The sequence below is a fragment of the Cydia pomonella genome, chromosome 24 (genome assembly GCF_033807575.1).
Source record: "Cydia pomonella isolate Wapato2018A chromosome 24, ilCydPomo1, whole genome shotgun sequence".
Classification (NCBI taxonomy): Eukaryota; Metazoa; Arthropoda; class Insecta; order Lepidoptera; family Tortricidae; genus Cydia; species Cydia pomonella.
The window spans coordinates 4604771-4632442 of record NC_084726.1 but is presented as its reverse complement, the minus strand read 5'-3'; the positions used below and the strand labels follow the sequence as shown (position 1 = coordinate 4632442).

Genomic DNA, 27672 nt, shown 5'->3' with positions numbered 1-27672 from the left:
AAACGCATTTAATATTGTATAAAGAAAATAAATATGTTAGAAAGTTAAAAAAGTATGAACAATTTAAAAATAATAATAAGATATGTACTTCATAAAAACAAGTAGGTACCTAAATAATGTTCAAATTCAATAAATACTTATTTTATTAGTTAAAATTGTAAAAGTAGAATAATGTATTTAGTAAAAACAAAGAATTATATAATATACAAATGTTATCTAAATAACTAATATTATTGTATAGGTTCTTTACAATCTATGGAAAAGCATAGGTTTGTTTAAAGTACTAGGTTAATAGAATTAAGGTAATGCATGCTTCTTTTAAGGATGTTGTTTTCTTATTTTTGATTTTAAGAAGGAAGATGTCGGTAGTTGAGAATTGTGCACCCACCCTAGATTATTAATAAACAGTCTTGAAGTCCAACTCGAGTATCATTGACGCCTACCCTGACACTGTAGACCCTCGGGAAATCATTCCACAGGCGGAATTTTTGAAAATTCGAATTTCGCGTCTTTTCTACTGACAAGTTGGTGTGTTTGAGTATAGTTACATACCGTCATTGTTTAAATAAAAGCTTTCAAGTATTAAAGCTAGGTGTAAGGATAAATAAAAGTATGAAACCCATATCAGTCACCATTATATTTAACAAGTAAAATTATAAAATTCAACAAAATATGTCATCATAATAAGTACTCGTATATCTACAATTAAACTAGTAAAACATTATTTGTTCATAATAAAAAGTACAACAGTATATATTAGAATGTACAATTTTTCAATGGTTCCATGAATGTTAAATATTTGACACAACCAAAAATGTCACACACCCGCCAACATGATTCGTATAGTTGTTGGCTTTGTAGCTGGCCCCCAACGGCTTATCCTTTGTCTATTGTTAACTAAAGCACTTACCTGTAAAAAAGGGCCGGGTAACTTTAAGCGATTATTTAGTTAGAACTCCTATGGTAACTGAAATAAGATTCAAAATTAACAAATGGAAAAATAATTTGTGTGGTCCCTATACGGTTACTGAGTGCCGGCGAGTCGAACGCTACCCAACCAGTCTAAAATGTGTCCTCAATATGCGGAACAAAGGCGCGTTATCGGAGAGCGCACCTACACTGGTTTTTTGAGCGTTGGACTAGCCCGCGCTCAGATGCCAATTAGAATTATACGACCCTTTTTTGCAGGTACTGGCACGCGCGGTTTTAGTTAACAATAGACAAAGGATAAGCCGTTGGGGGGCAGCTACAAAGCTAACAACTATACAAGCTAATAAATATAAATATTTGAAAGCAACAACTCGCGACGCCTTGAGTTCCTAGTATAGATCTTGTCATCCACGATGACGCGCAGATTTGTCAAATCTAACCTTTATTAACATGGCAATACGAATCAAGCCACGCGCCTTTTTGAATAACACGATCTATATCATGCTAATTTCGAAACTCAAAGCTTTTCTAACTCCGTCTCTGAATCTTGCAATGTAGTAATAGAGGTGTAAACACAGAAACTCCGAATCTAAACATATTTGCATATCAAATGCAAACTTGTTTTTCCAAACCGTGTAACACAAAGATACCTAGATGCGTGTAACGTGAGAAAATAAGTCCAAATTACTTTAGTATATATTTTCGCTACACACTATTTATGGTCAATGATTGACATAAATCTGGCAGTGTAATAGCGACCTTAATCCATGTGCATAAGGTTCTATATCACATACAATTCCTTTGTCTATGAAGTAAAAACCAATGTAAATAATGTGATAAACCAATTAGACGATTTACAATAAAATAAAATACCAAAAATCAGGACTTTACAACAGTAGAGCTTCTAATAAGATCCTGCGTTACCTTCATAACTTCTAAGGCGCCTTTAGAAATAAGAGATTCAGCCAAATCCTTACCCAAAAGATCACATTTCTCTATAACATCTACAGGCATATTCGGATTTTCTATTAAACCACAAAAAATCTTAGGCGTTTTTAAAGCCAGTATCTCCTCTAAACTTCGAGTGTCTTCGCAGTTTAAATTTCCCGCTCTTTCCGTTATCCTTCTATTTATTTCTTCAGGATGATTAGGGTCGACGTTGACGTCAGTTTTGAGTTTTTTACCGGTTTTTTCGGTTTCGTCCGGGCTGAGTTTGTGCTTGACAGTTTTTCTTATCTGTGGGAAGGTTTGTTCGAGGGAATGTTCTATGGTGGTGGCGCCGTCGAGGCTCCATACTGCTCCGGATATGGTCAGTTTGAATTGTGTGTCGAACGGCTTCAGTCTTGTGGATACGCCGACGGGTGCGCTGCAGCCTCCGCCTGGAAACAAATCATCATCATCAGTAATTCAGTACCTACTAGTGTTGCCAAGTTGTCTGGGTTTTTGCCGGCTAAGGGAGACCTTTGTTTATGGTTCGTTTGGCACTTGAATTTTCACATAGTTTGGCGCGCTGAAGACGTTTTATTGTTTTGTGACTGGCCCCTGAAACTCCAACCAAGACTCCAGAGCACAGACTAGGACTTATTGGGATTTAGTAGTTACCTTCACTGCAAGCTTAGTTGCCGTAGCAAAAGTTGACATTCGTCTATCCTTATCGACAAACGCTAATCGAAAAGTAGATGTACGCGATGACAGGTGTAGGCGAAAAGTTGTGATATTTTCCGTATCTTTATAGGCTTTATATCTAAGTTCCAGTAGAATGGCAGAATATCAGCGATGTGGCTTGCCGCGTCATCATGCTGAGCCAGCGCCTATTCTCTGCCACGACACATGGTTTTGCATTCAAGAATTGTAAACTAGTTTTAAGAATAATTCTAAGCTGCATGTTCTTCTTATTGTCTATACCTACCTAGCTACCTACCATGTATGTTGTGGAAACGAATAAAGTTTTATCTATCTATCTATCTAATGAATGAATGAATGAATGTTTATTTGAGACAAACAAGCGTATATCGTTGGGAGTTACATTTTTGGTTTTGACCGATCCTTGTTTTGCCATGATTGGCGTACAAATATTGTTTTTTACTTACTAACTAAAATAACTAAATTAAAAATAGAGAAATAAGTATGTATAGAGTGCTCTCTCATCAGTTTTCTTAACAAAACGCTTATTATTTTCGTAGTCGACATCTAGCGTCAAGTAGCGGTACCTATAAATCTGCTACTTGAAGCTAGATGTCGCGACTGACGAAAAGTATACCCTTGCTCAACAATTTACAACTAATATTACAAGTAGAAGGAATTGAAAATAGAGTTCCGGTTATAATATAAGCTGAAAATAGAGACTTTTTGAATATTCGAACTTTTCGTTCGTCGCTACATCTAATGTCGACTACGAAAATAATAAGCGTTTTGGTAATAAAACTGATGTATGGAATGAGCACTCTATGATTATTTATTACTCTTTTTCTGTGGTTCCACTTGCGTTTCTTATAAAAAAATGACAGTTTAGGCACGCAAAAAATTTTTTTTCGTGTTCTCTCGCCCCATAACGGACAGGCGCATCATTCATAATTTTCCAGAACTTACCGAGTGTCTTGAGAAAGCTTCTCTCCGCCAACACCCTGCAGTAAGTCTCGGCATGGTTGAAGGGTGCTAATAATGATAATATTGCATCATTGTCGGCGCGACACTCCACAGCTAACGCGCCCTGCCCTACTGCGTATTTTATTTCTGCGCACGGTAGGATCTGAAAAAAAAAACCACAATTTAGGGTCACCCCACACAGGTCCAAAAAATCCGATGCCATAGACAATATCTGAACTTATTTCATCCAAAACAAATAGTCGGACTACTAAAACTCACAAATTGCAATAAAATAATTGTATCTACAAAAATCGACCTTGTTTTTGGTTCTCGTCGTTCGGGTAACTATGGCTGTTAACTTGTGGTAGTAATTAGGGATTTATGGTTGTCACCTGATGAAATATATATATCTCGTATCTGATATTCCCTTAAGTAGGTTAAAGGATCCATCCTCATCTGATTAAACACCCCGTGAGTTGATTCCATACATGACGTATCGTACGTAGGTAACCTATTGGTATTTGATAGATGATGTATTTTTGAACAATTGAAACCATATATGTCTTAATATAAACGTAGTATTTTTTTAATTAATCAAAATCTATTATTTTACGAAAAATATCCAGAGTTCCATAGTAACAGTCCATAAATGTATACATATATTTAATGAAATAAAAAACAGTATTTTCCTAAAATAAAAATCATCTAACTCCTAGAAAACTATAAAACAGTTTACTGTTATCATACTGACCCAGTCACGATATTTTCCCATGTCTTTTTAACTTCGATTTCGTTTATCGGGGCTCGTTATCAATATCAGCCTAGCGATAAGAACACCGTAAAAACATGATGATGGTGCTATTTCTGCGTACCATGTTCATCTCATCTCATTTATTTTTTCAATCAATCTATAACACTCGAACGAGAATTTAACTATAAGTAACAAGACTAAATGCATACACAACTGAACATTTATGGGTGTTGTCATTGTTGTCTAGCCTTTAAAGCATGTTTCGGTGTTATTGACCAGACGCAGATCTTCATGTTACACTTCTATTTAATATCATATTTGTATTCCTCGTTTTCGTCTAGTTTCCGAAGGCGATGACCGAAAATTCATTCATTCATGAAAATTCACGATTTTCGTCCGGTTTTGTGAGCGAGTATCGTTTGTATTTAAGTTAGCAACTGTCAAAACTGAAATCCTAACCTTATCCGTTGCAGCCCGGCAGCCGTAAACAACAAAGCTGAATATTCGCCAATTTCGTCCAGTTCAGTTCCGTCAAGTATTACGGTTACTAAAGACAGTTTAATGAATCTCCATCCTATCCTTTGCAGCCAAAAATAAGGCTGAGTATTAGCTATTGCCATTCCCCGTTTTCGTCCAGTTTCACGATTGAGTGTTGTAATATTACCTTATAATCTTAGATATTAGTCACTCCCCCTACACGCTGTAGTCCCGTGGCAGCCAGGAGCATAGCTGAATATTCCCCACTTTCATGTAGTTTTGCAGGCAGTCTTATTAGTAAATAAGGTCAGTTTCATAAATACCAATGGAATACTAATCTTAGATATACGGTGACTCCACCTCATCCGTTGCAGCCCAGCGGCCGCCAACAACAGCGCCGAGTATTCGCTACTTTCGTCCAGTTTCATCAAGTACCTATTACGGTTATAGTATAGATAGTTTAATGAATAGTTACCGTAGATATTCGGTTACTCCATCCGTTGCAGCCAACAATAGGGCTAAAAATTCTCCATTTTCGTCCAGTTTCCAGGCGAGTCTTGTTAGTAAATTAAGGACAGTTTGATAAATACCAATCAACCTTAGATATTCGGTTACACCCACCCCATTGGTTGTACCGCCCCGAGGGCTATATTCGTCCAATTTCCGTAGGCGAAAGTCACAAGTAACCATTATAAGCAGTTTTTATTACTACAAACCTTTGATATTCGGTCACTCCACCCCATCCGTTGAAGCCCAGCGGCCGCCAGCAACAGCGCCGAGTATTCGCCGTTTTCGTCCAGTTTCCGTAGACGAGTGTTAAGGTTGCCGCGAACGTCGCGGACACACAATTGTGGGTGTTTGCCGCGGAGCTGCGCTGTGCGGCGGAGAGATGACGTGCCTTGAGAAAAATAAGTACGTGGTTAACTAGGATTTTTTTAAGTCAAGGCCTAGGGCGCAAATTATACATACCAAAGGCTAGAAAAAAAGAAATGTTTGTAGATTAGAACGAATTATTGCAAACCTTTGTATAATAATAGATGACAACGCAATGTCCTAATAAAAAAATCATAATTATTAATAATGATTAAAAATGTTGTACCAAAGTTTGCAACTTTTAAGTATCGTTTATAGTTTTGTTACATTGTGTTGAGTTGTTGACTTAACTGTAGTTGACTTGAGGGGTTAACAAGTTGTTATATAACAATGAAATACAAAGTATAGCAGTAACGGAAATACAAACGTGAACCATAAATACATTTTATGATAAAATCTTTTGGTAGGTATTTCACAATTACCGTAAATTTCATAATGGCAACTTACCAATGACGGAGCCTTCTGGCAGGGTCTCCAATGTGTGCTCTTTCAGGTCTTCCCTGAGCACTAAGGCATCTCTAGGATCTTCCCTATAATAACGTTCAAGAATAAATATGAATGGAATAATACACCACAATAGGTCAAAACTGTCCTAACCGGCCATTTTCTGACCAGTGAAATTCACTACTCTCTATGAAACGTCAAGACGATTTATTACTAAGGAGTTAGTTAACATACATAATACAAACTTGATCTATGACGTCATAATGAAATTTATATTAATTTCTGCTGATTTAAAAGTGAAAAACATGTTTGATCTTGTTTTTCAGTGTTTTTGCCTACTCGTATTATAGCAGGCTCGCGCGGTTATTCCTCGTTTTCGTCCAGTTATTATCGCGCGAAGTTACCGAAGTTGGATAATCTATGTACAAGATCTTATAATTAATGTAGAGAATACACACAAGAACAGATTTAAGTCTAGTAATACACACAAGACATTTTCTTTTGACCGCCTAAGACGTCATATGACGCGCGCGGCTACAGCCCAATAATAAAATAAAAAATAAAAATCATTTATTTCAGATTTGTTTAAAAATCCATAGAATGTTAGTTTTAAATTATATCATTATGTTAGTATTAGATTAGATTACATTAAATTAAATTAAATTAAATTACCTTATAAATTATTACAGATAAGTTACAAATTATTAAATTAAATTACAAAATTATTTAATGAAATATAAAATTATAAAATTATTTTACATTAAATTAAATTATTCTGTTTTATCTTATTTTCATAATTAACTAATTTTATCATTTTACCCTCCCCGTTACAATCTTTACCCAGTGGCCCAGAATGGGGCAGTCAAGGCGTCCAGCCACCATCTTCAGGATGACATTACCACTACCTCTCACTCGTCTCAGCAGAGAGGCAATCCTCTTGCGTCTGATGGCATAGAAGTCATCTCAATATCAACCTTAATGCGTACCGACAAGGTTCACAATTACGCGCCGCGTGCGATAGGCGTGGCGTTCAAAAGGTTAACACATTGAGTACCGGGAACCCGGTTGGCGGGTTCTCTTTCGTAGTCGCTTTCGTCTAGAAAGCGGGAAAATGCTGGGATCGGCTACGAGCGTAGCGCTACGAGAACGTTGGTAGCGAATGTGTTAACTAAATACATTTTTTAAACAAATCCTTAGACTTGACATACCTAGTTAAAAACATAAAAGTCCGTCTAAGTTTACTTTGCACCAACTTCAACGGAAGAAAGTGAAGTAGTATGATCATAAATGTCATATTTTTATAGAACTTTGACCTAAATGATGACATACAGTCACGTCTGAAAATATCGATACGGAAAAAGTGCCTAAAATATATATATACATATATATATATACACGACCTTATTGCCTATATATATTAAGGTAGTGTGTATTTTTGGCACTTTGCCAAACAATAAGTTACCTTTCAAACACTGCTCCTATAGCCAACCCCTCCGGCAGGGACGTCGGCAGATCCTTCAATGAATGCACCACAAAGTCCACCGTGTCGTTCCTCAGGGCATCTTCCAGGTCTTTGGTGAAGAGAGACTTCTCGCCGATCTTCGGCAGGGACACGTCTAGAATGCGGTCTCCTAGGGTTGTCATGGTTACTGGAAATAAAGGAGGAAAATCAAAATTTCTGTGATAAACATAGCCCGGTCTGAAGGAGACAATATTGGTTTTCGTTAAATAGTGCATATCAAGTTCATGTCGCCGTGTACCGAAATGGAAGGGGCTATACAAGTATTCTGCTGTATAAGTCGATACCAATAAAGTTTGACATATGCTACCATTGTGTAATTCAGAAATATTATAATTGTTATTACAATGATATGAACTTAATTAAACTTTTGTGAGTGACCCGAATCATTGTCAGATGTCGGACATTTAGATCATGGTCACCGATTATATAAAAAACGTGTAGCCAGATTGAAGTGGGCTGGTCGAGTGGCGACCACGGAGGAAGGAACGTCCCCAAAGTAGACCCTAGATGCGATGGGATGACAACATCAAGAAGTGGGGAAGAAGTGGCTTCAGGTTGCAGTGACGAGTGGCGTAAAATGAAAGAGGCCTACACCCAAAGGGTAGAGACGAGTTAAAGAGAGAGATTTCAACTTGATATACCGCAGTATGGTATACAAAACCCTGATCACAAACACTTGAGTCAATATTTATTTAATGCATTTTTGCACCAGTGCTATTGTTACAGTTGAAACTACATTTTATTCAATACATTTTTATGGATTGAATCAACTGTTCTACTAAGTTCTGTGTAATAAGTCCCATAAAATTTCTAGAAACTTATAGGATATAATAACTCTTTAACAACTCACCAATAGTAAACTCTTTCTCGGGATGTATTTTCTTCAAGCTGTCTATTACAAAGTTTGTTTGTATGAGCGCCAGCTAAAACAAAAATAATAAAAATGTTAAATTTTACTTGTCTATAATGACTATCTGCTAACATACATATCCAGTAAGTATACATTTTTGTGAAATAAAAATTAGGAAAGTGTGAGAACTTAATACATTATCTTAATAAGTGGTCTGGTGTTTTGGTAAACCCTACATGTTTAGGTAAACCCTATAGTTTACCTTAATGGCCTTCTAGCCTACTCGGTTGACTACCGAGTACAGAGGGTATCACCAGCTGATGGGGGGCAGTTCATATGGCCAATATTCAAGGGGAGGGGCATACATTTACATAGTTTGAAATGTTATTCTCTATATAAATTTTATTCGGGATTTTTAAACAAAAACAACTTAACTTATAATTACATCTAAGGAACAGTTTAAAACGTCACCGAAAAGGCATCCACTCACCTTAATATCAAAATATCTATATCTATCTATTATATATATATTGTCTGGTACACATGACACAAGTCTTATTGAGCTTATTTTTGGGGGAAGGTTGATTAACCCATAATAATTATTTATTTATTTTAAGATTTTTAAGTAGTCTGGTGTACATGTTTTGTTGAAACTATGGAGTTAACCATAATATAAATAACTTTGTCTATGAACTCCTGGACCGGACCATGTAACAACTTTGCAAGAAGGATAATCTTAGTAATTTCTGCAAGTACAAAAGTTTCCTCACCAAGTAGATACGGAAAATCCTTATCATAAAAAATATGTCAGCAATTAATTTCAAGAAAATTAAACTCACCTCGCTTTTCCTTGAACCGACACGTATAACGGTTTTCACTTCGTTTTCCATTTTCAATAGCTTCCGATACAGATTATTGTATGTAACTTACATAAAATTATAATAGGATGTTTCTAACTTTAAGGTTATGTCATGAATTGCACCCAATTATTCAAATTATTGTATAAACAAATTGGATAAGTAGAGTATCTAAGTGACTTGTCACTAACACTGTAGTGGACAAGTTAATTAGGGACATAATTTAAAAATCAAAGTTCAATCAAAACATCGCTTTCGCAAGGTGATTGTGCAACTGTCATGTCATTTTTTTTTTTTTTTTTTTTAATTTATTACGAGCATTGGCAACTAGGCCATCAGCTCAAGCATGAAATACAAAAGTAACATAAGTACTTATAACTAATTCACGTAAAAATGAGACACGAATCTAATAGTTACATGAGATATTTACAATATTTACAAACTACCTATAGTATGAGTAACAAATTGATAGATTACAGGATATAATTGTGGATATTTCATAAGGCCCTGTACTGAATTTGGCAGAACTTGCAAACCAGTATCCATACACATAGCAACAAACGATAACCTTTGTAAATTAAATGAAGGACAATGGAAAAAAATATGTTCAAGATCACATACATCAAAATTACAATGTGCACAAACAGCAGAATCACTTAGCTCTAATCTAAAAAGATGTGCGGGAAAACGAGCATGACCAATGCGCAATCTACATATAGTTGTAATAAATGCCCTTTCTACATATTTTCTTTGGTATTCAAACCACGACTTGGAGCTGGGTGCCGGGACTATTTCTGCAAGCCATTTCCCTTTGACTTCTTTGGATTTAGACCATGAGTTATTCCAACGTCTAATCATAATTTCTTTAACAAAAGGTACTAAATCGGATTGAGGTACTTTTAAATCACAAACTTGTATATCTTCTGTAGATTTGGCAAGCTTGTCTACTAGTTCGTTGCCAAAAATTCCTGAATGTCCCGGAACCCAGCAAAATTCAACAGTAATATTTCTATTCAACAAAGAACTTAAACAACTTCTCAACTTATAAATTAAATAATTTACAGATGCACTTACACATTTACTTTTAAGCGCTTGTAAAGCGCTCATCGAATCAGATAGAATCAAAAACTTATTTTTAGTTATATAATAATTACGAATATGTTCTAAAGCATAAATTATGCCTAATACTTCAGCCGAAAATACTGAAAAATAACTACTACATTCAAAAACTTTTCCTATGTTCAAAAAAGAGTCAAAAAATGCAAAACTGGTCCTATCTTTAGTTTTAGAGCCGTCAGTATATAACTTAACAAAATCAGTCTTATCATCAAGAAACTCCAAAAAGTCATATTTCGATTCAAATTTGACCAGTTCAACAACCACGTCTCGCATAATATCATTGTAATCATGTTCAAAACAGGGAAGCAAATTAGACCAATACACTATATCTTGAAATTCAAAGTTTAAGTAAGTTATAACATCACTTATGGAAGAAGAATTAGGAAACGGTATTAAATTATAATTTGGAATATTGATATTATTTAAGTATCTATAAATTAATTCGTTACCACGACTAACTAATTTAAGAACATACTTGTCAGTGATGTAACATCTGCGTACAAATAAAGGAACAATGCCAGCCTCTATTTCCAGAGAATTAATTGGAGATGACGTCATAGCCCCCGTAATAATTCGTAGGGCCCTATTTTGGATAATATCTAGTTTCCTTAAAAGATGGGTATTCGCATCAGCAAAAAACATACAACCATAGTCAAAATGACTTCTAATTGTCGCGATATATATTGTTTTAAGGACCTTAGGGTCTGCACCCCATTTTACTCCAGTTAACGACTTCAATATGTTTACACCCAGTTCAGCTCTTTTAGAAATTGAATCAATATGAGTTTTCCAAGAAAGATCATAATCAAGAAATAGGCCAACGTATTTGACAAAAGACTGAGCAGGAATAACGTTAGAATTGTATAAAACTTGAGGATAATGTAATCCATTTTGAGAAAAGAGAATTACAGAACTTTTGGAAACATTAACCTCCAGTTTTAGCGAATTTGTTAATATGCAATGAATATTACGCAGACAACTGTTCGTAATAGATTCACCATTTTTTATGTCATTACAATTTACATATAAAACCAAATCATCAGCGTAAAATAAGTGCTTAACAGAAGACGGAATTTGTTTCATGAAACAAACTTAGAATGAATATAAGAGGAGATAATACAGAACCTTGAGGAGTACCCTTTGTAGAAACTTTAGAACCTATTAATGTAGATTTATTAACTTTTAGAGTTACAGATCGATTGTTTAGAAAATTGAATAACCAGCGTAAAATATGACCAGGAAACCCTAATAAAGATAAACTTTTAATAAGGTATGCGTGATCTATGTTATCAAACGCCCCTTTGATGTCTAAAAAAACCGCCAAAGTATATTGATTAGAAAGAAAATTGTTCTTAATATCCCCAATTAAACAACTTAAGTTATCTATCGTGCTTTTACCTTTCCGAAAACCATATTGAGTACTTGGAATGACTTTGCTATTTTCTGTAAACCACTCAAGTCTATTTTTTAAAATGGTTTCAAAAACTTTCGCAAAGCAAGACGTTAAGGAAATTGGCCTATATGACTCAACACAATTAGAATCCTTATAAGGTTTTAGTATCGGGACGACATGTTGCATTTTCCACGTTGGGGGAATACAATTACTTTGCCACAAATCATTAAATATTTTACAGAGTATTGTCTTGGCATGAAGAGGTAAGTTTTTAATTACTTTGTAAGAAATTAAGTCAGGACCAGGTGAAGTTTCTTTTTTATTTTCTAATGCGGCTAAAAATTCACTAATAGAAAATGGGTTGACCATCCATTGAGCCTCCGGGCAGCCACGATTTTCAAAGTAATCATTAAGGTCACTATTTGATACTTGATTATTTTCGGAAACAATTCTGTCTAAAAACAATGTCACATTATCAGGATTTTGAAAAAAATTTGAAGATGAAGAAACGGTATTCAGTTTTGCATGTTTAAATCTACGTATATGGTCCCAAATAATTTTACTCGATGTCATACGATTAAAGGAGGAACAAAGATTCAACCAACTCACGCGTTTAATTTCAAATAATGTTCTTTTCTTTAGAGCATCTAGTTTTTTGTATATAATGTAATTCTCCATAGAAGGATATTGTTTGTAAGATCGTAAGGCAATTTTAGCTTGTAAAACTACACGGTCACATTCATCATTCCACCACGGGGTAGCTTTTAAGGATTTATTTGTGTGATGGTAACACTTTTTAGGAAATGTCATTAATATGTCATGCAAAATACTCAAATACTTCTTATAGTTTTCTAGAGGGTTATTTACAAATTGAAAAACTTCAAATTTATCATCACATAACTTGTTAAACTTAGACCAGTCAAGCTTTTTAAAATTTACCTTAGCTAGCGAATTATCATCTTGTTGAAGATTAATACCTGGACCCTTAAATAAGTTATTAGAATAATATGTATGAGTGGGCGAGTCAAAAACCACACTAATGAGCAAAGGGAAGTGATTACTACTAAGAAGATCATCAAGAACAAATACCGAACAACTAGAACTAAGAGCTCGGGATGCGAATACCAAATCCAGAACATTACCTTGTTGGCCAAACGGAGCAAAAGTGGTGATAGTGCCATCATTTAAACAAATTAAGTCAGAATTCTCCACATAAGCATGAAGAGCTTTGCCCCTTCCATCATTGACTCTTGAACTCCAAGATGAGTGATGTGCGTTGAAGTCACCTATTATCAAACGATTATTACTTACAAATTTTGAACATGTATCTTTCAATGAATCTATAGTAAACTTACCATTTGGAGGTGGAGGAGCGTATACACATAACAAATCTAGAGAAAAATTATGAATGTTAATATAAATTAATATATTTTGAAAATGGTACTGTGATAAAGTGTTGACAATACTGAACTTGTATTTGGAACGAATTGCAATTGCAACACCACCATGGGGATGGTTTGAGTCTCTTCTAATTACAGTAAACCCAGGCAATTTGATAATTTTGCTAGGGGTCAGCCAAGTTTCATTAAATAGTATAATGTCGACACTTTCATCACAGCTATGCAAAAAATGTATAAGTTGACCTAGTTTTGGAAATAGACTTCTGGAGTTCCAATGAAGTATTTTTAATTGTTTGATACCCAACCTGTCCATAATTTAAGTGGTAAAACTTGTTACAAGCAGCTCTTTAATCATTTGGGAGGATATTGGTAAAGGACCAGAGGAAGTATTATTGACTTCTCTTTTTTTCATTAATTCTACAATTGTTTTGGTGATTGCATTAAGGACAATATCAGAATTAATAATGTCAGCAATCATAGCACGTCCGTGAGGTGTTTTAGCAGGTGTTTTTAAAATCTTACTATTTGGATTAGTACTATTATTAGGTGTAACAGCTATTGCAGCTGCAGTTGCATAAGAGAATTTGCCATTTATCTTGTTCTTAATTTGTGCAATTTTTTCTGCCTTCACTTTACAGGTATAAGAAACTGCCGAATGGGGTCCACTACAGTTTGAGCACTTGAAGACTGATGGTGTGGTACATTCTTTGTAAAAATGACCCGCCGAACAAATGGAACATACTTGAGTGCTTTTACAAGCTCCACTGCCATGTCCAAATTTATAACATCTGAAGCACTGAAGCAGAGGTCTGATGTATTCCTGTACAGGCATCCAGATATGGTCATAGATTACATGGTCGGGTCTAGACGAGGCCATAAATGTAACCAGGACGGTTGGGAGAGGTTTGAATTGCCCATCGTCCTGTTTTTTGGTAAAGCGCTTTACACCAAGAATCATACAACTCGCTTTTAAGTCCTCAAGCAATGTCTCCTCACTAAGATCCACAGGAGCACGAATAATTCCTTGGCACTCTATGCTGTCATATGGAATTGTTGCTTTCCAATTATTTTGTTGTAGTACAGGTTTGTTTAGCAAAAATGCATTTGCATCCTTGGCACATCCGAAATAAACTTTAACATAAAAGTTACCAGCCGCCTTTACATATTGCACCCCCAAAATCTCTTTTAATATTCCATTAACTTTGAGGATGTCCATGGGGACTTTATGAGTCAGTTCATTAGAAGCAGATTGTAGTAGTACAGGATACTCTTTTTTTGTCAAATCTTCATATATGGGGTTGTGGTCTTTGAAGAGACCGCGACGACTTCGTATGTATGTCATTTTTTGCTTACATGATGTGACTTCTGTATCAGAAACATCTTTATTTCTTCTTTTTGTTGAAGTTTTGGCGGTTTCTGTTTCCATGGGGGAGGGGCCGCCGCCCGCACCCCCGCCTCCTGGCCTCATTCAACGAGTAGAATCAGAAATTTAATCTAACATTAAATTTAATAATAAATGAGCAAATATATCTCGGTTTTGTCAGTAAAAAAGGACTTAAAACATTATAATTAAAATATTTTCAAAAATGCCGCCTAGTATTTTCGGTTTCCCGCCCTTTTTTTCCTGTCATGTCATCCCCATTGTCATGAACTGTCACTGTCAAAAATTATAGTGATGTACCCTTATTACTTTATTTTACCGGTAAATAAAAGTATTTCTACTTCTTTTTTTAGTAAGAATACCTGTTACTTCTTAAAAGTAATATAATACTTAATAATCCACCTTTACACGGCTGCCAATATCATTTCCAGACAAAATAAAGCCGGAAATTACATTATTAAAACACAACGTGACACCGTGTTGAGTCAATCAAATCGTATTATTTTCTAAGGCCAGAATCACACTATGAATGCTTGAACACCCGACGCGACGGCACGTAAGCCTTGCTGGTTTCCAACCTAAGTGTCTACAGATTACCGTACCGCACTAAGGTCGCAGTGCGTTGCGGCGCAAGCATCGATAGTGTGTAAGGCAAAGAATACAATACTCACTAGGAGGTGTAAGTTGTTCACCGTCCGTGCGTGTAGGTTACAGGTATAAGTTAGAGCGAGAAAGAGACATTTTGACCTCACCAAGGTCACTCTCCGGAGCGGTAGTCTGTTATGGCTATTAAAGTATTAGTTTCGAACCGTGTAGTTTAGATCTGGACAGCGGTTTTTGCATGAGTGCTTTTATCACGGGAAGACAACAAGGTCTCACTCAGCTAACCAGAAAACGATATCACTTAATATCATGCTTTGTTTTTGTTAATAAATGTACTTTACATTGAATTTAGATCTAAGATAAGTACCTTACCAAATATTGTACGCCTTTGTAAGGCAGGATATGGAGAACATGACTCATTTACCTAAGACCTTTGTAGAACCCATAACCATACAATAAAATATTTTTGATTTTTGATAAATATTAACTCTAGAAATGCAATGCAATGAATGTGATTTACCTTGTTGACTAGGTAGCTAACATGGATGGTAGGATCAACTAGTTGTGCTATACGCGTGCGCCCGTAAGGGACAGAACATACGCAATGCGTCAAATAAAAAACACGTTTTAACATTCCTGACAACATACCAAAAACATCCTACGTATAATAATTTGGTTATTTGTTGCCCTCCATAAGCCATACTAAAATTTACGGTGGGGAATAAAAAAAAAAGAAACTGACAAGGACAAATAATCATAGCGCTTTCTCTGCTACTCCTACTGAAAGAGCGTCTCGTTCGGTCATCTGCCGGCTCTACCATTTCATCTCTATATTCTCTATACTTATTGTGCCTCTATGGTAGCAAACTAGATATCCAATGCAAGGTGTAACAAAAATAGTGGGAGTCCGTTAAAAAAAAGGTATATCCTAATCGGAACACTATACCGATTAGGAAAAAATCGAAGAGATATTTTTTACGCAAAAGCGTTTGGCCTATGTATGGATGGATAGTTGGCTAACTTGGACGACCTGCCCCATAAAAAAACATGTTCTATTTTTTCTAATCACAACACCCCGTGCCCAAGAACCCGTATGTGTTCATTTTGAACTAGAAACGGGGCGTCCGACACCGAAGGTTTTAAACAGATTCCCACATTATCATCACTATTTTTGATACATATGTATAAGGGAAGAGAGGGGTTAATAAAATACAAAGTATTCTTATTTAACAAAATCATTATATTTCTACCAGAAATTACAAAAGCTTGGAAACATACACGAAATTATACTTAATGCATAAGTTGAATAAACCATTTAACTACGGACCAAGTCAAACTTTCTAGACGAATATTGAATGTAATAAAAATCAATCACAGACATCTTACTAACGAACAGCAAATATATATAAAAATTCGAAAGGTCCACTAACGGCTGAAATCAATAAGGCAAGTATGTCAAAAACAATTGATAATTATTTTAGAGTCAGCTCTGCCAAGTTGTAAGTACAGTCAGCAAAACTTTATTATCTTAGCACCCCTGCTTATAAAATATGCATGTATGCTATTAAGCTAATAATTTTGTTGACTGCATATAATAAGAGACAAATCTCTATAGCCCCAATCAGACAAAAATCAATCAAGACAAGTTAATTCAATACATTTGTTGATACCTTTTTATTTGTCGAGGGCCAAAAATTCTTAGCAGAGACGTAAATAATAGAAAATTAAGGACGCGTAAAATAGTGCAACATATATTATACAGATCAGATGATGGTTAAAGAGCTCTATACGGCGTGATAACGGCACGGAATTACAATGTACGGGCTTTATACGATTATCGAGCGCTAGTATTTAACGAGTTGACGCGCACTGTCCAATAGGCAGCGCTTCCGTGTCTTTCAGGCGTTCTAGAAATACTTTCATGTCTTTTCCCCGTCGACACCTTTGGGTCGTGTCCTAACTTTATTTGCCTGCAGCTCGACCTGCGGCCTTGCAACGAGGGCAATGTGGTTCGTCGAATGTGGCGTTGTGGTGCAACTTTCCAGTTCATTTTTGACACAACTAACCATGGTCGTATCCGAACTCCTGCAAGTCAGTTTTGCTTGCACCGCGGTCTATATGGATTTTTGAGAGCTGAAATCACTCCCGCCCCACCATTTCGCGCGTAATTGCGCGTCGGCGCCACTTAAACCTTTTTTCCAAGTTTTTTTTTCACATTTGGCATTTTGGCCCTCGTACCATTTGGCGCCTAGAGCAGCCGCCCCACTTGCTATACCCTATATCCGGTCCTGCCAATAGGGCTTCAATATTTAGCACGAATTTACGTGAGAGTCAGAATGGCGGGTGTACCTAAATAAAAATAAATGAAAAGCATACCATATTTTTGTACCTAATTTGTACTATTTAGTACCTCCGTTAAAAAAAATTGTACCTCACGGTACACAAAGTTATCATCAAAAAACAGTACACCCGCCATTCTGACAGTCAGAACTTGGAAACCACAAATAATATGGCTCATATTATAATTGAATATGAAGGTACAAGATTTGGCTTTTATAGAATTTATCAATAACCACGGGAATGTAGCGTAATAAAGTACACCCACCATTCTGACTGTCAGGATGGCGGGTGTACTGTTTCTTGGTAATAACTTCAAGTACCGTGACGTACAATTTTTTTTAAAGGAGGTACTAAATAGTACAAATTAGGTACAAAAATATGGAATGGTTTTCATTTAATTTTATTTAGGTACACCCGCCATTCTGACTCTCACGAATTTACGCGTTTGTATTCCTATTATTCATTTGGGCTATTAAATATGATTATTCTATTTTAAGGCGGTTGAATGGAGATGGAGTCAGATTGAATGGTTTGACAACAGTCGCAGCGTCAAGCGCTCCGCTTGCTGCTCCGGAGGCGGCGTCTGTTGTTAGGAACAGTGGTGTTTCTGGTTCTTGCAGATTTCGTTGATCTGCTTGGTGATGATCCTGAAAACAAACTTGGTTTTAATCGTTTTTTTACACTAAAGTAATTATACACTTTTATAATCAATTTATTTAATTATGTTACTTTATTGGACTCAATATTAATTCAAACAATAATATTACTTAGCTTAACCGAGAATATAAGGAGCATAAAGAAAGTATCAAGGTTGGACTGAAGCTAAATCCTGATAAAACAAAGATTATGACCAACAATAAAAAAATTCCCATAACAGTGGCAGAAGCCCCAATAAGCTATGTGGATGAATATATCTATCTCGGACAGTTAATGGCCACGAAGGACCCTATTGACAAAGAAATAGACAGAAGAGTAACAAACGGATGGAAAAGGTACTGGAACCTGAAAGAAGTGATGAAAGACAAAAGTCTCCACATCGCAACAAAATCGAAACTGTTTAACACCTGTATTTTGCCAGTTCTAGTATATGGAAGCGAAACTTGGAGCTTAACAACAGAAAACACTGAAAAACTGGCCACTTGCCAAAGAGCGATGGAAAGGAGTATGATAGGACTAAGGCGAGCAGACAAAGTTAAAAACACCATCATCAGAAAGAAAACAAAAGTGCAGGACATAACCAGAAAGATCAAAAGGCAGAAGTGGAAATGGGCAGGTCACATAGTCCGAGGAAAAGACAAGTGGAGCAAAATAGTCAGCCTATGGTATCCACGAATAGGAAACAGAAAGCAATGCAGGCCCCAAAAAAGATGGGTTGACGAAATAAGAGAGGTGGCAGGTTTAACTTGGTGCAGAGTAGCCACAGACAGACGAGAATGGAGAAGACTGGAGGAGGCCTTTGCCAATTGGCAACCAGATGAGCAACAGTGGAATAAGAACGAAATTTACGAGTATTGAACGGCATCTGTCAAAAAAGGCTTATAATAAAAATAAATAAGGAGCATAATATTATTGTTATCACAATCAGCACTAGGTATATCTCTGCTACTATTATTTTAAATAGACAATATTATTTTAAATGCACCTCAAGATGGCATATTTAACTTCTTGGATGTTAGATAGCCATTACGAGCTTATTTCACCTTACTTGAGTCACAGATACAGATATTCCTTTCCCTTGTGAATCTCCAGGATGTGTGGATGGTGTAGATATACCTTAACATAATAAAATCAATTGTACTTACTTTTAATCTTGCTAGCAGGAGACTTTGGGCGCTCAACAATCTTCACTTCCTTCTTTTTAGCCTTCAACTTCGTTTTTGGCTCAATCTTTTTCGCATCCAACTTTTCAATAGCAACCTTAACTTCCTTTATCTTAACGCTATCCACGCTAATTTTATTCCTCCTAGTCTTTGCTTCAGTCTTCGGTTTTTCTACTTTTTTCCTCATTGACCTGGTAGTTCTTGTAACAGGCTCCAAAGGCATTTCTTCAACTTGTTTCACAGCTTCCATCTCTTTTGCTTCTCTCTTTTCTTTAATCCTATGAATTTTAATCATTGCTGGAGTATATCCTTGAAGTTCTTTCGGTATATCTTCCGTTTCTTTAGCTTTGCCGGCAAGCCTTTTCTTAAAGTTAGCTAAGACTTCTTTCATAGCGGGTGTCCATTTCACGCCTTGCAAGTAGTCTTTTTGCATCAACGGGGACTGTAGGGAGTCGCTACCTTCTGATGAAGCATCTGACAGTTTCCTGATCCTGTATTTACAGGTATCTTCGTCATCGTCTTCATCACTGTTGACTGTGTTACGCTCCTTACGAATAATATCTTCTGGATTTTGAGCTAGAATTTCTGCCCAAGTAAATTGTTTAGCAGAACCCATGAAATTCCCAAACTTCCCAATGCTACTTCTGTGTGTTCTTTTTCCCCTGCGTTTCTGCACTTTTTTCTTTGATCGTAAGTTTTTCGGGGACAACTTTTTGCCCAAAATGTCGTGAGGCATGAGCGACTTTTTCAGACGAGCAATCAAATCTGCATCAGAAACGAAAAAGTTTCTGGAAGTGCATGGCTTTCTTATGCCTTCACTAGATATATTGATAGTTTGCTTTAACAATTCCAACTTCAGGTCATTTTCAAGTGAGCACACATTCTCTCTTTCATAGCTTTTCTTGATCCCGCTTCTGGCTAAAAAGTCTGTTGGAGTGTTCTTCCTGCCAAACCTTCTTGAGTAACACAATTTGCGGCCCATCGGTGAATTTGGAGGCTCAGCTAGCTTCAAAGACACTTCCTTATCTGCATTCTTCATCAATTCACTCTTGAATAGACTTCTGCAGTGGTCATAATCGGGCTTCTCTGTAAATTCTAAGCTGGTGACGTATTCCAAGTATTTCTCCATGAACTGGGGATAAAACTCGGTTTTAAAACTGGTTTTTAAGAACGACTTTATATTGCTCATGTAATTTTTCTTTAAAGCGTGGACTAAGTCAGGTTCAGCAAGAACTTCCGCAGTCTTCCAAGGTAAGGATCCAGTTAGCCAGTCAATCAGGTTGTAGCCAAGTGTCTCAAGGTCCGACCTTCTAGAATGAGCTCCAATATGAGAATCCCTGGAGCTGTATTCTAATGTTCCATCATGAGCTTTCCTCGCGTCCATGCCAAAATCTTTATGCTTGCCTTCGGAATCTAGAAACTTGGAAGCCAAACCATAGTCAAGCAGATAAATCTGTCTATTTGACTGTGAAAGAATCGCTTCTTTATGTATTTCGTCATTATTAAATATATCAGTTTTCTTCCTTTTCGTATCTTCATAGAACTCTGCAGTAGTTCTAATGAGAGTTTTATTGCCAAAATCATCAAGCAACTTCTGGTACGACTGATCGGAGCAAACTGAGCTAGTCATGTCCTCATAGTTGACATAACTCGATAGTTGCCTGAGATTGAAAGCGTGGTGTCTGTGTAAAGTCCTACTGTCTCTATCGTTTAGTATTTTCCTTAGCTGTTTAACACTGGCCAGTCTTTTCTCATCACAACTATTGTTAAGATTTAAGCCTTTAGAGTCTTTAATCACATAATCCTCATCATCATAATAGTTTGAAGCTCTCGACTTCCCACTTTTAACTCGCCTGTGTTTTCCTGACAACACTGCTACTTCTTTTGTTTCTTTTTGGAAAGATTGTGAAGTTTTTGCCATAGGGAATTTATTTATTTTGCCACCCTCAAATCCGAGCATGAGATTCGAGCTTTTTATATCCGAATGCGTGTATCCCTGATTGTGTAGGTACTCTAAGACATCTAATATCTGCAAGGCGAGTACTAAAACATTCTTCAAGTCTAGTACTTTGGTCCGAGCAATGATTTTGTGCAAGTCTATGTCATAACGAGGTAGGACAAGGAACCTGTATTTCATGCCAGTCTTTTTGTCTATAAAGGACCCACTTGCAATGTATACAGGCATGCCAATGCGTTTCCGTTTGTTTTGTTGGCGCCATGCTTTTACTGAAACAACAAAAACGTTATTACTAGAGAAACTATTGCAGAATAGGGAACACTAATATAGTAGATTATTCTGTGTGGAACAGGCGGCTTCGCTTCAAATACATAGTGCTAGCCAAAGTGGCAAGAAAACTTTCTTACGATAAGAATAAGGATTTACGATATATTTTGACACTTTGTGTATTGTATCACTATACATTTGACGCTAACTTTACCACTGAGTTTCTTGAAACTTGGTATTAAATATCATTTGATGGGTACCGAGGGCTCTTTAAGGAAGGAAAATTTCGTGAGGAACCAGACTAATACCACTAAGTCTTAGTTTTGCATAGGCAACCCATAGGGGTTGGAAGGTCAGAATTTGATGGCAAAAAGCGAACCATTTCCAGCACCGTCAGATTACAAATTTGATGAATTCTTTCAACATATCCTTACTTTTTGCCACTTGAGAAGTACGAATCAGGCAATGCACTTCCACAAACAGCGGACCATTGGAGTGTGGTTCTATCTTGACCACATAGTTGGCGTTTAGCTTAGTGACCTCTTTGTCCACGTTGTCGGACGCCAGATAAATTCGACCGAAGCTGCCACGGCCTGAAAAAAAAAAACATTTATACAATACAAATTATACAATATTATACACACACATATGATTTGATATACAATAGTCAAATCAATACAAATACAATAGTCAGTCAGTAGTCTTTCAATAAAAAGAATCGTGCCTTCGGTTCGGGCATCCTGTAGTCTCATGGCGACGAGAGGTCGGACTGAACTAGAGCGAGGCCAGAAGAGTTGCTGAGGATAAGAAGGCGTGGCGCGAGCTTGTGAAGGCCTTCTGCACCTCTGGGGTGGCTTACGACAACTACAACATATGATTCGACAGAGGCAGGCCTATGGAACTCTCCGCGCGAGCTCGGATTTATGCCAACAAATCTCGTCCAAACAAAAGCAAGCCACTTGGTTGCCACACGCGCTCGCATACGCACGTCGTGTCGCCGCGCGCTCGAATATGCCAAAACGTAGATACGAAAGAAATGTCTCCGTCACGAACAAATAACCAGGCCCCTCTTTCCCTCTGGGCACGTGCCCGGGGCCCCCAACCTCACGGCCCCCGTTTTTTTTTAAAAAGTGCCCCCGTTTTTGAGTGCTCTAGGGCCCTCTATTCCTGAGTGCCCAAGGCCCCCGCGTGTATAAAGACGGCCTTGCAAATAATACAGGTTGTAGTGTGGACGGATGCAAAAACAACAAAACTAATAAAAAATATCGTTTTGCTCTTCCGATAAATAGGAAAAGTAAGCAGATATTCTCAATATAAGTACACCTATTGTTATTATTTTTAATTACCATATTTGCAGGCTGCGTAGGTGGTATTGAATTTCTTTAAAGATGTAATATTTTTTACGACAAATTAGCTCATACTTATTTTACGCTATCCTTTTATCCACCTAATGGCAAGTTCTAATACTAGTTTGACAATTAAAACTTATATTTGTACCTACTTAAGGTATCTTCTATAGAATCTACAGTTTAAGTAGGTACTTCATTTGTAAAATAATTTCCAAGCGTTGGCAACCCTAGCGTTGTGCCAGTGCGCGTGGTGCGGCGCGTTGAAGGTCACTCCATAGTATTTTTGTGTAGGTATTAAAATGGTAGCCATTTGCCATTTCTTTGAGAGATAAGTATCTGTTCGTAAGAACTATTATATAATCTGTGACAGAGGGTAACAGGATTTCACTATGAGAAATAAAGCGAGAAGTTTCCCATATAAAATATAGAACAGTCTTCATAACAGCACCCTCTAGTCTATGCAGCAAGTGATAGCATTTCAAACTGTTTTGTACAATTGGTCTATATTTTGCTAAATTTTATGATTTAGGTAACATGGTATTATGTTTGTCCTTAGTAATAATCCGTTTATTAAGTTTGAAAATTACTAAACCTACTGTCAATATTCCAGTTTGATACTGTTGAAAATTCTACAATATTCCAACAGAAGTACCAATTACCATTATGATGATTATAATCATTAGTAATTGCCAAATCGATCCACCTAAATCCAGATAATAAATATACATATTCTAAACCTTATTCCAGTGACATAAGCTCCACTAAAATCTTTATTTGTGCTCTGAACAATGGACTGAGCAAATCCATTTTGTTATATGTGTGGGCGACAGATAAAATTGCAGCTATCAATTCATTTCCACAAATGAGTTTCCCATTTAGTGAGGTCATAAAACAGATGTGTGTTCAAGGTTGACTTTAGCCAAACATAAGGTTTCCTATATTTAGCCGACCTGAGGAAAAGACTTACTGATTTTGGTTAATTTTTGAATAGATAATTAAATATTCATAAGAAATCAAGTTAAGTGTATTACAAGTTCTTATGGAAGACGACATATCCAATCTATTTTACAATGACAGAAGAAACTTCCTGTCCGGCATAACTAAACTGTGAAATGAACGTCACCCTTGATATTTCCAATCCTATAGAAACCTGCTAAAATCGTAACTCGTTCCATCCTAAAGGCCAGCCACGCACTTGCAACCCCTATGATGTTGCATAGTTCTGAACAAAATTGAATAGTTTGCCTATATCTATTTGTGTACTTTTAATGTGTTTATGTGGTGTTATGTGTATATGTATGTATTGTTGTATGTGTAAATTACATGAAGGGAATAGTTTCGTGTAAAATAGTTAGCAAACTATTTAGTACAAATAGATTGTTAGCTCCAGATATGCTTTGAAATGTTAACCCTTGGAGTGGTAGGTTTAGGTTGAATTTTATTGCTAATATCGACTCCATAGCTCGCTATTAGTCTTACCATGCGATAAAAACTTTGATGCCTGGTTACGATCATCACATATAATGAATCTAGGTACTCACTTTAGTCTTTTGAGTTTTTCTAATCCTAATGATACATAAACAATATTCTATATCTGACAGCATTTTAGATTACATACAATTTTAGGTTATTTGGTAACTCAAGTCTATTTTTGAAGTATTCATTGCAGTTATAAGGGAAAGTAAAGTTAGTAACGACTATTTAGAGCTAATTACTCACCTATAGGCTTTCCAATGCGCCATTTCTTCTTTTGTATGTCCGAAAACACAATACCTGGCGGCAAGGCCTGGTCGTCGGTAAAACTAGCGTCCAAGCTCGGACATAACAAAGAAAGTTGCTCTAAAACCACTTTAGGTTTCTTTTTAGGGGGCTCCGGAGGCTGCACGGCCTCTGTCCCGCGCCGCGGCATAGTACTATTGACTAGTTACAAAGTGAAAGACCACAATAGTGATCAGAATTTCTTTCTAACAATTAGCCCCGATATCTAAAAAAAACGTAACACAATGAATATAAACATGTAAAGGCTTGATCCTAATTGAATAAAAGACAACGTGCGCTGCAATGTGACAAAGAAATGCAATTAAATCGGCTTAAATTGTTATTCAACAGTCTTATATCTAAAATCACATCACAGAGGCAAATAAATAATCACGGTCACAACTATCTACTATTACATCTAGCGCATAGATTGATTTAAACAATTTACCAGTGAGAAAGTTCTATGTTTTTTTATTTAAATTAACCCACGAAGTGCAAATCTTGATGCACAACAACTGATTTCATGTCCGCCATGTTGTTAGAAATCATCGGGTGACGGTCGTGTCGTCCGATCAATGCGGGTGACGTCACATGACGCATTGGTGTAAACGATTTGCACGATAATATTCCATGTATTGTCAGACCGAAAACGACTTTAACCGAATGTAATAGAGTTTGCTTTGTATCATATATATGAATAATTTTTAATAACTCAATTTGCGCCAATGTATTTGATCCCAGTTCAAAAACTTCAACGTCCGTTGGAAAGTTGTAATGAAAAACTTTTTAAACTTTTCCATTCGTTTTTTTTTTTATGGAATGTAATTATATATATTTTTTTTTACAGCATAAAGTGATTACTCCTTTTATACATTTTTGAGATGCCATTTTTACTGTGAAAGATAAAGACAAACACCTACTTTAGACTTATAATCAAGGCAATAGCTATGAAGTTTGCCCCATACAAAAGAAAATGGTGCAGAATTAGCGTTAAATATTTTTCACATAGCTTAGGTACTAGGTACGGGAACAGCTGTCATTTCCATACAATTTATATCCTTAAAAAGCAAAATCTCATAAAATATTGATATGACAGCTGTCACCGTACCCAAGCTATATGAAAATAGTGTAGAAGGATTGACATAGAAAAATATTTATTTGGCATAAAATCAAACATAAAAACAACAAAGTAAATAATTACACGTACATCAAATAGGATGCCACTCAGCATGAGCCGCGTCTTTTAGACTGTTATATATTATGTTTTAATGTTATGTGTTATGTTAGAGTAAAGTACCTTCGAGTTTTACCTTCGATTGTACAGTCCGGCTCCGTGACTATTGAGCCATTTAGGGTTCTAGCTAAATTGGACAATCCATGGAGTAAGTAATAGACAACCAATTTAGCTAGGACCCTACTGGGATACCTATGATATATTATTAATTATTATACTCTTTGAGCGTCTTTTTGGCGGCGTGGTGAGTGACTTTTAAATAAATAAAAATGGGTTCCTTTTTTGCCATTTCGGCTACGGAACACTAAAAAATGGTAGGTAATAGAAAATAGGTAGGTATATATTTTTTACTCGTGCATGATTAAGGAATCTTCTTATTCTTCCTCGTTTGACCAAGATTCACCCTGTCCTCCTCGTCCTCTAATACGATTGTCCGGTCGGCCAAAGTATTTTGACAGATGGCGCCAGCATAGCTTGTCCCATGCTTGTCCTGTTCCCTAGACTTGTGTCCAATTCTTGTTTATTTTTATTTTTATGGCCTATGGGATATAGAGATATAGAACAAGTTTGTTTAATCTATTTCAATAGACAACAATGGTCCATATAGGCTCCTGGATATTTAGCAAAGGGCAGGCTTACGTTGCACTCTCTAGATGTAAAACCTTAGACGGAGTACATGTTATTAATCTAGATCCAAGTCAAATCAAGGCACTACAAAGTTCTATAATATAATACAACCGCCTACGCACATTATACCCCGACTTGGCCAAATTAAACATAAACCGAAACCGTGTAAGAAAAATTGCAGATAATGAATGGGCAATTCATCCTAATATTTCAAAGGTAGGTATAAGAAAATATAGAAAATAATACAAAAAAGAAAACTATACAGCGTAAACGTAGAAAAATACGAGATTAACGAGAGAAACGTCATTTACGAGAGAAAGTTGCTGTAAAACATTTAGTGGGGTTGAAATCTAACTTGTTTATAATACAATAGGTATCCAGCCTTCTTAGATCAGATGTAGTGCACATGCATCAGCCGGTGAGCTAATTTTGGCAAAATTCCGGCACCGGCCGGCAAAATTTCATGTCGTCAGCAAAGCTGAGCAACTTAGAGAACTGGAAGCAGCTACTATTATGTCGTTAACAAAGATATTAAATAGAAGTGGGCCCAATAAAGCCCCTTGGGGGACTCCACTTGGTATAGATACCCAGCTCGACATATATTATTAATCAATCACCACGGACTGGCACCCATTTTTATTGAATTGCACTAATTTTTTTAATAAGGCTTCATAAATGGCATGTTAAGACCTGTTAATATTGACAGATAATTGACAGCATCATAGCATTATGTCATCGATGGCACCAGTCGTGTCAGTATAAACAAACCGATAAATTATTAAGCAAAGGCAATTATGAAATTTAAAATTGTACCTCTATTCTATCCGAATACCTAATTACCTAGGGCAAGGCAAAAAGTAGTGTTAAGTATGATGAATTGACATTAACGTAGGAAATTTCTTAAATAATTAAGTGTAACTGTACATTCATTCTAGGGCTCCGCAATTCCGCATCATACCTTGAAGCAGCCCAAGATAGCTTGAAGATACTATTTTAAACTTATTCAAAAGTACACTATTTTCTATCGCATATATCGCAGGCAGAGTGAAAAGGACAGTGCTATAAGCGCATAAGTGCATCCCGTTCAACGCACACAACGACACGATTGCATCGTTGCCATCGTTTTATTTGATT

General features: G+C 36.4%; 4 protein-coding genes across 4 annotated transcripts; all 4 read right to left on the bottom strand.

Annotated features, from left to right (window-relative positions):
- Positions 1 to 618: 618 nt before the first annotated feature.
- Positions 619 to 9570, bottom strand: LOC133530972 (porphobilinogen deaminase). Its single transcript, XM_061869036.1, has 7 exons — positions 9273 to 9570; positions 8434 to 8506; positions 7524 to 7710; positions 6065 to 6147; positions 5461 to 5642; positions 3520 to 3679; positions 619 to 2309 (listed from the first exon to the last, which is right to left on the bottom strand). The coding sequence occupies exons 1-7, from the start codon at positions 9321 to 9323 to the stop codon at positions 1810 to 1812; spliced, it is 1236 nt and encodes a 411-aa protein (XP_061725020.1). The 5' UTR covers positions 9324 to 9570; the 3' UTR covers positions 619 to 1809.
- A 155-nt stretch (positions 9571 to 9725) lies between these two features.
- On the bottom strand, positions 9726 to 12379 carry LOC133530969 (uncharacterized). Its single transcript, XM_061869032.1, has one exon. The coding sequence runs from the start codon at positions 11490 to 11492 to the stop codon at positions 9726 to 9728; it is 1767 nt and encodes a 588-aa protein (XP_061725016.1). The 5' UTR covers positions 11493 to 12379.
- A 1139-nt stretch (positions 12380 to 13518) lies between these two features.
- On the bottom strand, positions 13519 to 14826 carry LOC133530866 (uncharacterized). The gene has a single exon (XM_061868923.1). It carries the CDS (start codon positions 14668 to 14670, stop codon positions 13519 to 13521), a length of 1152 nt encoding a protein of 383 aa, XP_061724907.1. The 5' UTR covers positions 14671 to 14826.
- A 1579-nt stretch (positions 14827 to 16405) lies between these two features.
- Positions 16406 to 25523, bottom strand: LOC133531005 (uncharacterized). Its single transcript, XM_061869081.1, has 5 exons — positions 25126 to 25523; positions 24639 to 24903; positions 22005 to 22163; positions 19329 to 21572; positions 16406 to 18173 (listed from the first exon to the last, which is right to left on the bottom strand). The coding sequence occupies exons 2-5, from the start codon at positions 24826 to 24828 to the stop codon at positions 18076 to 18078; spliced, it is 2691 nt and encodes an 896-aa protein (XP_061725065.1). The 5' UTR covers positions 24829 to 24903; positions 25126 to 25523; the 3' UTR covers positions 16406 to 18075.
- Between the last annotated feature and the right edge of the window lie 2149 nt (positions 25524 to 27672).

Coding starts and splice junctions, on each gene's coding strand:
- LOC133530972 (XM_061869036.1), bottom strand. CDS start 9,323: ATGGAAAACGAAGTGAAAACCGTTATACGTGTCGGTTCAAGGAAAAGC. Junction 6,148..7,523: donor ATAGGAGCAGTGTTTGAAAG/GTAACTTATTGT, acceptor ACGTTATTATAG/GGAAGATCCTAGAGATGCCT. Junction 3,680..5,460: donor GGAGTGACCGAATATCAAAG/GTTTGTAGTAAT, acceptor TTTTTTTTTCAG/ATCCTACCGTGCGCAGAAAT.
- LOC133530969 (XM_061869032.1), bottom strand. CDS start 11,492: ATGAAACAAATTCCGTCTTCTGTTAAGCACTTATTTTACGCTGATGAT.
- LOC133530866 (XM_061868923.1), bottom strand. CDS start 14,670: ATGAGGCCAGGAGGCGGGGGTGCGGGCGGCGGCCCCTCCCCCATGGAA.
- LOC133531005 (XM_061869081.1), bottom strand. CDS start 24,828: ATGCCGCGGCGCGGGACAGAGGCCGTGCAGCCTCCGGAGCCCCCTAAA. Junction 22,164..24,638: donor GCGCATTGGAAAGCCTATAG/GTGAGTAATTAG, acceptor TTTTTTTTTCAG/GCCGTGGCAGCTTCGGTCGA. Junction 18,174..19,328: donor TCCTGCTAGCAAGATTAAAA/GTAAGTACAATT, acceptor GTTTGTTTTCAG/GATCATCACCAAGCAGATCA.